The sequence below is a fragment of the Watersipora subatra genome, chromosome 11 (assembly GCF_963576615.1).
Source record: "Watersipora subatra chromosome 11, tzWatSuba1.1, whole genome shotgun sequence".
In the NCBI taxonomy this organism is placed as follows: Eukaryota; Metazoa; Bryozoa; class Gymnolaemata; order Cheilostomatida; family Watersiporidae; genus Watersipora; species Watersipora subatra.
The window spans coordinates 45,038,974-45,055,031 of NC_088718.1; the positions used below are offsets into that span (position 1 = coordinate 45,038,974).

The 16,058-nt window shown below is 39.2% G+C and overlaps 1 protein-coding gene across 1 annotated transcript in view; it reads left to right on the plus strand.

The window, feature by feature from the left end:
- The window catches only part of LOC137408168 (phospholipase D1-like), a 70,741-nt gene extending 55,015 nt beyond the window's left edge, over positions 1–15,726 (plus strand). Inside the window, exons 14-26 of the mRNA XM_068094570.1 lie at positions 924–1,828; positions 2,144–2,311; positions 5,860–5,999; positions 6,422–6,448; positions 6,673–6,779; positions 8,859–9,100; positions 9,214–9,324; positions 9,427–9,512; positions 12,697–12,866; positions 13,015–13,179; positions 13,906–14,026; positions 14,402–14,513; positions 15,403–15,726. Coding sequence (XP_067950671.1) covers positions 924–1,828; positions 2,144–2,311; positions 5,860–5,999; positions 6,422–6,448; positions 6,673–6,779; positions 8,859–9,100; positions 9,214–9,324; positions 9,427–9,512; positions 12,697–12,866; positions 13,015–13,179; positions 13,906–14,026; positions 14,402–14,513; positions 15,403–15,627 — 2,579 coding nt within the window. The 3' untranslated portion in view covers positions 15,628–15,726. The remainder of the gene's footprint in view (positions 1–923; positions 1,829–2,143; positions 2,312–5,859; positions 6,000–6,421; positions 6,449–6,672; positions 6,780–8,858; positions 9,101–9,213; positions 9,325–9,426; positions 9,513–12,696; positions 12,867–13,014; positions 13,180–13,905; positions 14,027–14,401; positions 14,514–15,402) is intronic.
- The last annotated feature ends 332 nt before the right edge of the window (positions 15,727–16,058 follow it).

Consider the following 16,058-nt stretch of genomic DNA (forward strand, 5'->3'; position numbering starts at 1 on the left):
TGAGGAGACGGAGAAGACTTGCAACCGATGCGATGGAAAAAAACTAAACTCATAGCAAAAGACAGAAGGCTGGACGCAAACATCAAAATAAGAGCTTTTAGCGCGTACACATCTAGCATTTTTCTAGACAATAGCGAGAATACATCAAACAGTATTGAGAGCTTTTACAAATGAATGCTGAAAAATGCAATCAATGTTCGATGGCCAAGAAATATTAGCTCTACAAATCTGTACGATAAGACTAAGACCATAGAGCTAAGAAATAACACAGAGAAGGGGGCACACACAAAATAGGGGGCACACACAGAATAGGGGACTCACACAGAATAGGGGACACCCACAGAATAGGGGGCATACACAGAATAGGGGGCACACACAGAATAGGGGACACACACAGATTAGGGGGCAAACACAGAACAGGGGACAGTAGAGGTTGTTGATATGCCGTAAAAGTCCTGATGGAAAGAGGGAAGTTTAAACAAACAGAACCATTCGATAATGATAATGATGAATTATTAGCTTTCATAAATTTAATTAGAAATTTTATAGGAAATATTTTAAATTTACTTTAATAAATTTAATTATGTCGTTTGATTAAGGAAACATTTTTTCCTTGTAGTTTCATGTCACTCAAAACTAATGCTCTCACTTCAATATTTCTGTTTCTCGCAAGGCACACCATGGTGGAGACATTCTATAATCAGAATGCTCTAATCTATTTTTTGGGTATTTCAGTAAGAGTTCAGAGTTTCAATGTTAGTCAATAGCTGAAGAGCTGCATGTACAAGGATTGTTGAATGTATGTTAAAATATTGCAGGCAAATATCTACTAGCGTATTCTGCTCAGGCAACATACCAACTTGGCTTTACCCTTTTTGAACAGTTGTCATGTTTAATATTTCCCATGGTACCTTTTCCTACAGGGTCAAGGAGAGTCAGCTCTTCAGAGACTACTTGCTCTATAAACTCTCTGGGCATGTTATTGCTTAGCAGTGACCTGGAAACGCTGAATCGAGCTATGGCATCACCTTCTCAGAGTGTATCCGACACTTCATGTCTTAGATTAACAGATGATGAATCAACGGCTCTAAAGTCTACCGGTGACGCGATAGATTGCCCCATTGGTGACAATGAACTAAACTTGCTCTCAGAGCATGACAGTAAGTCTAGCCCTGTCTCCCCCAAGCTCTCAGGTGGTGAAGATAAAGTGACCACAGCTGATGTTTTTGCAGATGACTTGAATGACTTACGTTTAGAGGTACTAGGAATACAATTCACTAGAATGGAATCGGAATATGACAGTGTGAATTCAGAATTGATAGCACTGCCTTTCGAGGAGCCAGACGGTCATTGTTCCTCTATAGGCTTCGCTAACAGGCACTCACTCGATAGACTCGCCTCTATAGCGGAATGCAATTCACTGAAATCTACTACTGCAGCAGACGATCTGAAAACCGTTTCAGCAGCTGGGTCGGAGTCTGACTTCACATCCAACCTTGAGCCTCAGACAGAAACTAATATACTTTTTCTTTCTACTCCTGACTGTTCATCTGGTCTTGCAAATGACCTTGAAGCTATTCCTGAGCTGGATGCTACAGACACACTTACTATGAATCTCAAATGTTCTTCACATGAATCTGATTTGGTGACATCTGGAACTCTGTCAGCAGAGCCCGAATCTCCTCTCGCATCCACCACTTCACCAAATCATACATCTGTTGATGAGTCAGGTGCTGACACTTCTACGTTCAGCATAACTGCTGCAGTTTCATCGACCTCGATAGAGAAGACTGAGATTGCTAATGTATGTTCCATGGACTCCAAAGAGGTCAGGGGAGACAACATAATGCGTCTTTCAATAGTCTTCATGTAGGAATGTGTATAGATCTTTATGTGGAGATGTGTATAAATATGTCGATGTAGATGTTCTCAGCGGGTAGATGTAGATTTCGCCCCCTTTTCCTCTCTCTTCTCTCCCCCTCTCTCTTCCTCTTCCTCTCTCCCCTCCCTCTCTCTCTACTTCTCTCTCCCCCCTCTCTCTCTTCCCCTCTCCCTCTTTCTCGATTGCTTGTGAATATTGTAATATCATAAATACAAGTATTCGATATCTTTGTTTCCTAAAGTTTACTTTTTGCCTGTGTAGACAGATAAGAGACCCTCATTTGAACCCGTTCAAGGCTTCTCCTACATTGAATCTGCTCGGGTGAGAAAGTCCAGGAGCAAGGTACCAACCCGACCACCAGAGAAAGCATACCTGAAGAAAGTGTCAGACTCTGCTATCGGGAGGTATGCACGCACGGACAGGGTCGATGTAAGTACTCTACATATTACTATTGATGTTATCTAGCATTCATTATCGCTTCTGTTCGAGTGTTGCCGCTCATTTCTGCCCCAACTCTCTTTTTTCCATTTAATCATTCCTAAAAACAATTTTTTAAATACACAGAGCATTTCCAGGCGCATAAGTATATACACGTAGATTGTAATGCTTGTTAGAACTTGCCAGTTTGCGTTGACAACATACTTTACTCTGCAAGGGATCAGCTTGTATTTCTTTGACAGTAGCTTTCAAAGTAAACTCTCTCATAGGCCTGATGTTCTCTACATCAACATACACGAACATAGTCTCTCTCATAGGCCAGGTGTTCTCTACATCGACATACACGAACATAATTTCTCTCATAGGCCTGATGTTCTCTACATCGACACACACGAACATAGTGTCTCTCATAGGCCTGGTGTTCTCTACATCGACATACACGAACATAGTCTCTCTCATAGGCCTGATGTTCTCTACATCGACACACACGAACATAGTGTCTCTCATAGGCCTGGTGTTCTCTACATCGACATACACGAACATAGTCTCTCATAGGCCTGATGTTCTCTACATCGACACACACGAACATAGTCTCTTTCATAGGCCTGATGTTCTGTACATCGACACACACGAACATAGTCTCTTTCATAGGCCTGATGTTCTCTACATCAACACACACGAACATAGTCTCTCTCATAGGCCTGATGTTCTCTACATCGACACACACGAACATAGTCTCTCTCATAGGCCTGATGTTCTCTACATCGACACACACGAACATAGTCTCTCTCATAGTCCTGATGTTCTCTACATCGACACACACGAGCATAGTCTCTCTCATATCCTAATGTTCTCTACATCGACACACACGAACATAGTGTCTCTCATAGGCCTGGTGTTCTCTACATCGACATACACGAACATAGTCTCTCTCATTGGCCTGATGTTCTCTACATCGACACACACGAACATAGTCTCTCTCATAGGCCTGATGTTCTCTACATCGACACACACGAGCATAGTCTCTCTCATAGGCCTGATGTTCTCTACATCGACACACACGAACATAATCTCTCTCATAGGCCTGATGTTCTCTACATCGACACACACGAACATAGTCTCTTTCATAGGCCTGATGTTCTCTACATCAACACACACGAACATAGTCTCTCTCATTGGCCTGATGTTCTCTACATCAACATACACGAACATAGTCTCTCTCATAGGCCTGATGTTCTCTACATCGACACACACGAACATAGTCTCTCTCATAGGCCTGATGTTCTCTACATCGACACACACGAACATAGTCTCTCTCATAGGCCTGATGTTCTCTACATCGACACACACGAACATAGTCTCTCTCATAGGCCTGATGTTCTCTACATCAACATACGCGAACATAGTCTCTCTCATAGTCCTGATGTTCTCTACATCAACATACACGAACATAGTCTCTCTCATAGGCCTGATGTTCTCTACATCGACACACACGAACATAGTCTCTCTCATAGTCCTGATGTTCTCTACATCGACATACGTGAACATAGTCTTTCTCATAGTCCTGATGTTCTCTACATCGACACACACGAACATAGTCTCTCTCATAAGCCTGAACATAGTTTGTTATGGTTCTTTACAGATTGTGTTCAGACACCGATTAAAGATTTGTCACTGCCTGATCCTCCTGTGTTGTTTCCATGTTTCATGTTAATAATGTAAGACATTGTTTTAAACAGGGCCCAGAGTTAAGCGTACGTACCGTTAAGCGTACGTACCGCCCTTCTATTCTTTTAAAGATGAACTTACACAATATTTTAGTAGATTTCATCAGAAAGTATCAGTATTTTTCTATCATTTTCCATATGATTGTTTTTGTGTTTGAGTTGATCTGATTTACCAAGATGTTTCAAGATTATAATCGACACAACTTGATCGTGGTTAAAACGCTCAGAAGAGAAATACTTCTAAAATGACATCATTAGTTGCTATCATTGCTATAATTGATATCGGCTATTGCATTCAATGTGCAGTATTACCTGTCTCTATTTTGTTGGTCTGGTTGCAACTATACACGCCATAATCGCACTTTCCTTTGGTCTGAGCATTTTAACTGCCATAAAGTTTTGTCGATTTTAATCTTGAAACATCCTGGCAGTCTGATCACCTCAAACATCAAAACTATTTATAAATGATAGAAAAATGTTTACTGAAACTTTCTGATAAAATTTAGGAAAATTTTGTGTATGATAATCTTTAAGGGTGCATTCTTTCCTATTGCCATTCAATCACCATCAGATTTGCTATGTTTACACGCTCAGATTTCTGCTCAAGTTTACTGCGTATTCTTATATTTTAATTGCTGTTCCCTAGTCTCACATCTAGTCTCTCATGGCTCATATGTATTATAAATCTGCTGAAGGTTAGACTTTTGTTGCCAAATTTTGTAAGTTGTTTACGTTGCAAATAATCAGGGAACCATCAATCTTGACTCTGGAGTTGTCACCTCATTAAGAATAGGGCTGCAAAACTGTTTGCAATAAGTTGGTATCACTACCAGCCATGGAGTTGTTTGACTTCTAGCCATAAAATCAGTAAATCTTTTGTCATAGAGTTCTCATACCACTAATAATGATGCTATCTACAATGTTAGCTTTGGGGTTATCATATAACTAGACTTAGAAACATAGTGTGGTTAACCACAAGTTGGCACAATATAGAGCTATCAAGTAGTCAGCTAGAGCATTTCTGTGGCACTAATAATAGAGGTAACTCTTTCAGAGCAGCGTAGATCTTTGTCCTTCTTGGAATACATTTGCTGCTTCTATAAAAATGTTGGCATACTTCTGTAGTCATCAGCAATTATTGGCATCTTCATCATCACAGAAAACTTTTTTCGTTTCCCATAGTTTATTTTCTTGCAGCTGCCAAAAATGTACCTTTCTTTTGGTAATCGTGGCCAAAATATCTCGACCAAAATGTAGTGAATGGCTCACCTTGTTAGTATTATCAGTATTTGTTCTCTCTAGTTAGCTCTCCCTGCTTGCTCCGTGTCCGCTCGTGTATCAAAGAATGAATCCCTTCGTCCTCGCGCCGGGATATTACGTCACGTCCTTGACCTAGAACGTCTTGTGTCCTTGACCCAGGACCACCACACAAAACTGCACTTATTGATGAAAAGATTTTATTTAATCAAATGGCCTTGCGGCAAGTATGTATTGCGCCTAATAGAATTTCTGCAAAATAACCATGAACCATTTCTCGTATTAATAATCACAGCGTTCAAATCCAATAAATAAAAATGCTTGAATTGTAACATTTGGCGTCTCATTGAATGTTAGGCTCGGCTGAGATGTCTTTGTGACATTTTCATGTAAAATTTTAGCCAAAATTTTCAAAGTTTGTACATGAGATGCAAGCAGATTTTTAGACCATTTTTTGGATGAAAAGGTGCGTCTTGTAGGCCACTTTACAATTTACTATTTCAATGGATGTACTGCTTTAGTACTGCAGAAAACGCGTCTACTTTGTTCTTGCAGTCTGTCGCACAGCCACCAGTCAGCCGGCAGACTCGCTCATGGAAGAAGATACGCAACAACATGGACAAAGTGAAGAGAGTCTGGACACACGAGGAGTCTGTGAGGAGGTCATCAGAGCTCAGCAGCATTCCTGATAGTCGGTAAGTGGTGTGGGGGATTGTCTTTCCTTTCTTGATTTATCTGCCCAACATTCGAATATCTGAATTCCCTTACAAGGATTATAGTGGTAGTTTCTACCTAACTTTTCTCTCTTGTCATAATCTTTAACACTGAAATGCTAAAGCGTTATGTGTTGTCTGTTAAAACTACATCAAACAGCCAGGTTTGCTGTATTGAATATATAGATGCTGTGTTTATATAAATACTATTACATCAAAATGAAAACGTCTTAAAGTAATGCTCCAGCTTTTTCAAACGAGCTTTTTTAAATCATCTGTCAACTTTTGATTGTGGTTATCTTATGCCGTAGATCATTACCTACTGGTATATGTATACTTTGGCCAAAGGGAAGCCGTTTGTTGTCACTGAACTGGTCAATAAACTAACGATAATACTATTTTAGCTGCAGCACTCCTGAGATGGCTACACGGTAACTTGTATTACCCTATAGATTTGCCTCCTCTTGCTCTCAGGCGTAGAGTGCTGATCGGCTGTTGATTATTTAGTTTTTTCTTTGCTTGCAATTCCTCACTAGTTGCTCTTTCTACTAGCTTAGAGCTGTGTCCTCTTTTTTACTGATTTTCAATATCTGTTAAAATAGAAGCAATTTATGACAATTCTTTGCTTGGCTAAGATTGTTGGTGATTTTGTTAGGAAAAACAGTGTGGTTTCCGGGGCGATAGCGAGTAAGTACTGGCTTGGCAAGGACTATGTTAACTGGATACACAAGGACTTGACATCGGTGAAGGCCCCTTTTCATGGTTAGTATCTCTGGTTGTATTACTCGCTGTTGTCTCAGGTACTAAACTCGCCCGTACCATGTTTCATTTTACAATGATACCTCGACATACGAGAGAATTGAGATACGAGCAGAATTTCTAGCAAGTTTCTTCCTTGAGGTACTAGTAATACATTGTTACTAGTTACTTTGAGATACGAGCGTATGAATCGGTTCCGATGGCCATGACACTATATGGTCAAGTATACAATAGGCCGCTTTCGAGAACATCATCGCTCAATCTTTCTCCTCGAATAAGTTTGAAAAAGGTTTTAAAAGGTTAGCTAAAAGTTATAATGAACGCCAGGCAACAAGCGCCAAAGCGGAAATAGATAATGAAAAACTAAGACAAAAAAATTAACGTAAGCTTAGTGAAAGATTAAAAATAAGCTTTCAAGTGTGTATTTAGTAAGCTAACTTCATCTAAGATGAATTGAAATTTTATGTTACATAGGGTCATAAAAGTGGGTCATAAAAGTTTAGTGTGCTGAATGCATTGCTGTCTAATTCTTTTCAGACCGCCGTTAGCCACTAAGACTGTCTCACAGGTAAAAAATAGTGTGAGAGTAATGTAATATTTTCTGGCAGATTTTATCAACTACATGTAAATAAGTATTTGTTGTTTTGTTAGCGTAAGTACCGAATCACAATATTTAAAAACACATTTTTTCGCAGTAAATATCCTGGTTTAGGTGTTTTTTTCATTGTTTGATAACGGATTAATTTGTATTTAGTTATTTTATATAAGAAATAGTGCCTTGAGACGCGAGTAAATTGACATACAAGCTCAGTCCCAGAAATCTCCCAGAAGTCTCGTATGTCGAGGTGTGACTGTATTTATGTAACATGTCATAGGTCGAGCATGAATAAGGCAGGTCATAGTTATAATGAGCCACGGTTATGTGTGCCTGTTTATTACGTTGAACTTATGTCAAGTTTCCTGCTGAGAAACTTTGTACAAGTTTGTTAATAAATATTTTTGCAAGGGTATCATATTTGACATTGCCTATAGTAACGTTAATACACTCTAAAGGCCTGGCTACGCATCTCGAAAAACAGGTGTCATACGCAAACCCTGCGCGTCGGTGACGTGACGGCATTGACGATGTGTCGCCAGCGCGTTGTTGGCGCGTCACTTCAAAATAAACATGTTGGTTAATGTTCGTAAAGATATAACTGATGTAATTATTATTGGCTAAAATAGTTTACTATAATGATCTCGGTTCAATTTTACTCATTTCCGATGTAATTTGCGTCCATGAGCAGCTTTTGAACGACGATATCAACTGCGTTCCACATAAGCAACTACTTATACACAGAGAAAGATATTCGTGAGGTCAAGGATTTCGTAGGCTTACCATCACTAAGGTCAAGGATGTCGCGGGCTTACCATCACTGAGGTCAAGGATGTCGTAGGCTTAACATAACTGCGGTTATTTTTCATTGTTGACATATCTGTCAACATAGCGCATTGTCTAGTAGTATCAGTGTGTAGTCACAGCGAATATCTACACAATTTGTTAGCGATGTATTTTGTGAGTGTGTAGCCAGGTCTGCCATGGATTGGTTATAGTTATAAAAATAACAGTAGGCCATGAATCCATTCCAACTTCTTAAAAATTCTAGAAGCTTGATTGGTAGCCAGTACTTGTGTGAATTATTGCTGATTTTGTCATTTTCATCCATAGCGGGAATATAACTCTATTTGTAATCTACCACTGAATTTTATTCAGCCGATCCTATATTATAACAACCGTAGTTTCATTGTCTGAATTATAATCATAAATGTTATCACTTGATATCGCTTGGTGGTCATACAAGTATATCACCTTTAATCCCGTGTAGTATAATGTAAGGTATAGCATGTAGTTATGTCTGAGATTCACCTTATCATGAACGATCAGGAGTTTTGTCCTCTTGTGTCATTTAATGCTCCTGATTATAAGACTAGGACAGTTGTAGGCTAGTTTTACGTTCGATATGAATGCATGTAAACTGCGTCTCTTGTCTTCTTCATCCGACTGAGTGTCGTGGATGTAGCTTCAATTTCTCTCTCTTGTAGACTCTGTTGATCGCTTTTCAACCGTGCGGATGCCGTGGCATGACATAGCTTGTGTTATATTCAACAAAGCTGCCACAGATATCAGTCGGCATTTTATACAACGTTGGAACTTTGCTAAAAAGGTGAAGGATTCTACGAAATCGAGCAACAAGTACCCTCTGCTGCTGCCCCGGTCCACGAATGTCGTGTACAACCGCCTGCCTTCGTTCATCCGTGAGCGGTGCGAACTTGTCAACTGCCAGGTCTGTATGAGTCTTGTCTTTTCTCTCATGGGTGGTGGGAGTTAGCCAAATTTCTTCCCCCGGTAAGGGTGGTCTCTGACGCCGCTCTCATATGAGTGTCACTTTATTCACAGATTCTGAGGAGTTGCTCTGGATGGTCTAGTGGAATGCAAAATCCTGAGAATTCCATTTACAATGCATATATGAGCCTTATAGAGGAAGCCGAGCAGTATATTTACATAGAGGTATTCATGATATTTATTTTGTTAAATTGTGGAAGACATTGTTCATGCAGTCTGTGGGTTAAGATTATATCCCTCTTTCAAAGCTTCGTTTCCACTTTGCAGAATCAGTTCTTCATAAGCTGGTGTGGCACGGAAGTACAAAATTGCATCTGTGAGGCCTTAGTAAACAGAATTCTCAAAGCTCACAAGTGAGTAGCCATTAGAGGGCACCTCTATTTCTATCTACTAGAGATAACTCGACTCCTTTATCTATTGTTGGTATCTCTACTCCTAAATCTACTGTTGAGTATCTCTATTCCTCTATCTACTAGAGGGTATCTCTATTTCTCTATCTACTAGAGGTATCTGTATTCTTCTATCTACTGTTGGGTATCTCTGTTCCTCCATCTACTGTTGGGTATCTCTGTTCCTCCATCTACTGGAGGGTGTCTCTACTCCTCTATCTACTGAAGGATATCTCTGTTCCTGTATCTACTAGATGGTATCTCTGTTCCTCTATCTACTGGAGGGTATCTCTGTTCCTGTATCTACTAGATGGTATCTCTATTCCTCTATCTACTGGAGAGTATCTCTATTCCTCTATCTACTAAAGGGTATCTCTATTCCTCTATCTACTGGAGAGTATCTCTATTCCTCTATCTACTAGAGGTTATCTCTATTTCTCTATCTACTAGAGGTATCTGTATTCTTCTATCTACTGTTGGGTATCTCTGTTCCTCCATCTACTGGAGAGTATCTCTATTCCTGCATCTACTGGAGAGTATCTCTATTCCTCTATCTACTGGAGAGTATCTCTATTTTTCTATCTACTGGAGAGTATCTCTATTCATCTATCTACGAAAGGGTATCTCTATTCCTCTATCTACTGGAGAGTATCTCTATTCCTCTATCTACTGGAGAGTATCTCTATTCCTCTATCTACTGGAGATTATCTCTATTCCTCTATCTACTGGAGAGTATCTCTATTCCTCTATCTACTGGAGAGTATCTCTATTCCTCTATCTACTAGAGAGTATCTCTGTTCCTCTATCTACTGGAGAGTATCTCTATTCCTCTATCTACTGGAGAGTATCTCTATTCCTCTATCTACTAGAGAGTATCTCTATTCCTCTATCTACTGGAGAGTATCTCTATTCCTCTATCTACTAGAGAGTATCTCTATTCCTCTATCTACTAGAGAGTATCTCTATTCCTCTATCTACTGGAGAGTATCTCTATTCCTCTATCTACTGGAGAGTATCTCTATTCCTCTATCTACTAGAGAGTATCTCTATTCCTCTATCTACTAGATGGTATCTCTATTCCTCTATCTACTGGAGAGTATCTCTATTCCTCTATCTACTGGAGAGTATCTCTATTCCTCTATCTACTAGAGAGTATCTCTATTCCTCTATCTACTAGATGGTATCTCTATTCCTCTATCTACTGGAGAGTATCTCTATTCCTCTAGCTACTGGAGAGTATCTCTATTCCTCTATCTACTAGAGAGTATCTCTATTCCTCTATCTACTAGAGAGTATCTCTATTCTTCTATCTACTAGATGGTATCTCTATTCCTCTATCTACTGGAGAGTATCTCTATTCCTCTATCTACTGGAGAGTATCTCTATTCCTCTATCTACTAGAGAGTATCTCTATTCCTCTATCTACTAGATGGTATTTCTATTCCTCTATCTACTGGAGAGTATCTCTATTCCTCTATCTACTGGAGAGTATCTCTATTCCTCTATCTACTGGAGAGTATCTCTATTCCTCTATCTACTGGAGAGTATCTCTATTCCTCTATCTACTAGAGAGTATCTCAATTCCTCTATCTACTAGAGAGTATCTCTATTCCTCTATCTACTGGAGAGTATCTCTATTCCTCTATCTACTGGAGAGTATCTCTATTCCTCTATCTACTAGAGAGTATCTCTGTTCCTCTATCTACTGGAGAGTATCTCTATTCCTCTATCTACTGGAGAGTATCTCTATTCCTTTATCTACTAGAGAGTATCTCTATTCCTCTATCTACTAGAGAGTATCTCTATTCCTCTATCTACTGGAGAGTATCTCTATTCCTCTATCTACTGGAGAGTATCTCTATTCCTCTATCTACTAGAGAGTATCTCTGTTCCTTTATCTACTGGAGAGTATCTCTATTCCTCTATCTACTGGAGGGTATCTCTGTTCCTGTATCTACTAGATGGTATCTCTATTCCTCTATCTACTGGAGAGTATCTCTATTCCTCTATCTACTGGAGAGTATCTCTATTCATCTATCTACTAAAGGGTATCTCTATTCCTCTATCTACTGGAGAGTATCTCTATTCCTCTATCTACTAGAGGTTATCTCTATTTCTCTATCTACTAGAGGTATCTGTATTCTTCTATCTACTGTTGGGTATCTCTGTTCCTCCATCTACTGGAGAGTATCTCTATTCCTGCATCTACTGGAGAGTATCTCTATTCCTCTATCTACTGGAGAGTATCTCTATTCCTCTATCTACTGGAGAGTATCTCTATTCCTCTATCTACTGGAGAGTATCTCTATTCCTCTATCTACTGGAGAGTATCTCTATTCCTCTATCTACTAGAGAGTATCTCTATTCCTCTATCTACTAGAGAGTATCTCTATTCCTCTATCTACTGGAGAGTACCTCTATTCCTCTATCTACTGGAGAGTATCTCTATTCCTCTATCTACTAGAGAGTATCTCTGTTCCTCTATCTACTGGAGAGTATCTCTATTCCTCTATCTACTGGAGAGTATCTCTATTCCTTTATCTACTAGAGAGTATCTCTATTCCTCTATCTACTAGAGAGTATCTCTATTCCTCTATCTACTGGAGAGTATCTCTATTCCTCTATCTACTGGAGAGTATCTCTATTCCTCTATCTACTAGAGAGTATCTCTGTTCCTTTATCTACTGGAGAGTATCTCTATTCCTCTATCTACTGGAGAGTATCTCTATTCCTCTATCTACTGGAGAGTATCTCTATTCCTCTATCTACTGGAGAGTATCTCTATTCCTCTATCTACTAGAGAGTATCTCTGTTCCTCTATCTACTAGAGAGTATCTCTATTCCTCTATCTACTAGAGAGTATCTCTATTCCTCTATCTACTAGAGAGTATCTCTATTCTTATTTGTTCCTCTATCTACTAGAGAGTATCTCTGTTCCTCTATCTACTAGAGAGTATCTCTATTCCTCTATCTACTAGAGAGTATCTCTATTCCTCTATCTACTAGAGAGTATCTCTATTCTTATTTGTCCCTCATTCAATAGCTGCTGCAGTTATTGCCAGGTTTTTATCACTTTCTAAAAATTGTTTTTAGCTGGCTGATGATTTCTTATATGAATAATAATTGATATTTATATATAAACATGCAGAGCCAACGAAACATTTCGAGTATATATAGTACTACCCCTGCTGCCTGCTTTTGAGGCTGACCTTGACCCACACAAATCAGGAGGCTCACCTCTCTTCTCCATTTTACATTACGTACAGCAGTCACTTAACGGACATGATAACTCACTCTTCAAAACCCTCTACAAACACGGTAAGGGAGAAGTCAGTGAGAGATATCCTGTCTAACAGGAAATGACCTATTTAATAGGAAGTGGTTTTATGTATGAAAATGGTTGGACCCATCTTGGTATATGTATTATAGGGTTGGACCAATTTCAGTATGTCTATGTGTATTGTAGGGTTGGACCCATCTCGATATGTCTATGTGTGTGGTTTGAGAAATCACGGCATGTTGAAGCAGGTGCCAGTCACAGAGCTTATTTATGTCCACAGCAAGTTAATGATAGTAGATGATAAGAAATGCATAATCGGCTCCGCTAACATCAATGATCGGAGTTTGGCAGGTATGACAGGTATTTTTTACTTGAGAAAATAAGTGGTGTCAAGGTCATGTATGGTTCATGTCATAAATGGTAGCTATGTGCATCATTGGTGAAGTGATGTTTTCCATACATTTCCGTATCACCATAGACGGCAGCATTCCAAAGTAGGGGTACAAGTTAAATCTCGTTTTTTCAGTCATTTTGTTTCATGCCAACCAAAGTGTATCCACACTCAGCAATGTAGATACTCCTACTAATTCTCAATCGCTCATACTCATTTTGGTGGTAGTAGTTTCTGTTTGTGATTGCCAAATGCAGGCGGTGGTAGGTTTGTTAGTTTCTGTTTGTGAAGTGCACTGGTTGGTTTTCCAAGTTTTTCTTTGTGAAGTTCAGGTGGTTGTAGGTATGTTAGGTAATGATTACGGTTGTAACTTCAATTGTCACAGGCATAACAAGTGAAAATACTGACATCTCCATTCAATGAATAGGTAAAAAATTGCTGAGTCATCGGAATACAATTTTGCCATTTTAAAAAGAACTATCATTACATTGAACTTTCGATTAATACCATAAGAAAGGTTAACCATCTGAATGCTTTTACATACTATCAGTTCAGTCAATTCAGCCTCATCAAGGCTTTTACCGAAAAATTAAAGTTTACTATTTGCTTTGAACCTGCTGTCACGAAAATATGTCCCCCAACTTTTTCTTAAGCAGTTGATGATTTGCGTCTAATTTATATTGCAGGTGACAGGGACAGTGAAATCGCTGTCCTCATACAGGATGAGTTCTTCACAGACTCCAAAATGTCTGGACAAGATTTTCCTGCTGGAAAATTTTGTTACAGTCTTAGGAATCACTTATTCCAGTAAGACAATCTTTAATGTAGTCAGTCGGTAGATACATTTGTTGAATTTTTATCCGGTTGCATATTCAGAATAATTAGAAAATATACACCTGTTCTAAATAAGTGATAAATTCATTTTGTCAGTTGAACTCTAGTACCATTATTGAGAAAGTTCATCATGCCAACTAGGCACTTGGTGATAGGAATGAAGCATTGGCACTAAAACTGCAAGAAGTGGACTCATGTTGATTAATGATTAAGATTAAACAGCTACTTGTGCTCTAGTCATACAGAACACGAGTATTTCAGCTGTAACATAGCGGAGTTGTTAGCTCTTGCTTTTCAAACAAATAAACACTTGCATCCTTTTATACTGATTCAGTTAAACCTTTGTAGGGAGCATCTGGGGCTGAGACCAGACGAATTCATTCAAGACATAACCTGTGAGGAGTTTTACAAGAAGACTTGGGTGACAACTGCGGTACACAACACGACTATCTATGCAAAGGTAAGACTTAAATGTTAGTTATGTCAAGCACCTGCAAGCACCCGTTACATACTCGTTAATGTATTCAGGTTGTTTATCATGATTAATTTACAATTATTATATCAAACTGTGGCAACAATACATTTATAAGATTTTAACTAAATTAAAATGACCTCAAATTGCTTGTTATTCTCGCTAACTGAAAAATATATGTAGCACAGGATATTCGATGCAAACTTCAAGATGTCTATGCGTTGAAGAATCAGTCATAGGGACCATTCATCATAGGATAAGTGTTGTATGAAGAGCATCTTATAGTCCAATTTTCATAGCTCACCATGTTTTCATTGGTAAAAGGGTGCTTTGATAGAATAGCCTTCACAGCATGGAAATGCAGTGTTTGACCAATCAACTCTTTTACCTTCTCAGTAAGAGGAAAGGTTAATAGCTCAAGTTATGCAATTGCTAGCAAAGAATGTTGGATTTCTATATCGTACTAGCTGTGTTAGTAAAATGGCAATATTTTGTACTGAATATGTCTGCTGCGTCAAATCCCCATACAGATACTATTTTTATCTGACATATTTTTGCAGGTGTTCAACTGCTTACCTTGTGTATCTGACATATATTTGCAGGTGTTCAACTGCTTACCTTATGTATCTGACATATATTTGCAGGTGTTCAACTGCTTACCTTGTGTATCTGACATATATTTGCAGGTGTTCAACTGCTTACCTTGTGTATCTGACATATCTTTGCAGGTGTTCAACTGCTTACCTTATGTATCTGACATATATTTGCAGGTGTTCAACTGCTTACCTTGTGTATCTGACATATCTTTGCAGGTGTTCAACTGCTTACCTTATGTATTTGACATATATTTGCAGGTGTATCTGACATATATTTGCAGGTGTTCAACTGCTTACCTTGTGACAGCATAGCCAGTTTTGAGCAGCTGAGACTCTACCGGCAGGAAGTGCCCTTAGCGACCTCCGACCCTGTAGCAGCCAAGATGCAGCTGTCAAAGGTCAAAGGGCATCTAGTCATGTATCCACTACAATTTCTTAAGAACGAGGTTCTACGCAATCACATGGGAACAAAGGAGACCTTCGTACCCAGCAGGTTCTGGACGTAACAGATAACCAGCTTTGCTCATCGAGATTTGTCTCCTCATTCTAAACATTGAGAACTATCATTGTAAAGGGTAGCGATTGTAATTGTTTCCCCATGATTCCTGCAACAATGTTACTGCAACAATGTGTAGGATATAGTGTTACATGAGAGAGTGGGAGGGCTGCACTCACTACTACGTGTGTTGTTTCATGCCATCCAACAGCGGTAAAAACATCTTGAATGGCCATCTATCTCACGGCGATGAATGTCTATGTTTAGAGCTGTGCCCTCCCTTTTAAGGGAACCTGAACCTAAGCACCAATGGGATGATTGTATGCATGTCTGTGTTCACAGCTAAGCCAACCACCCCCCCCCCTCTTGCTGGGACCTGAATCTATGCACAAATTGGTTTAGCTGTTTCTCTCTATACCTTTTCATTATAGGTAATTTTTT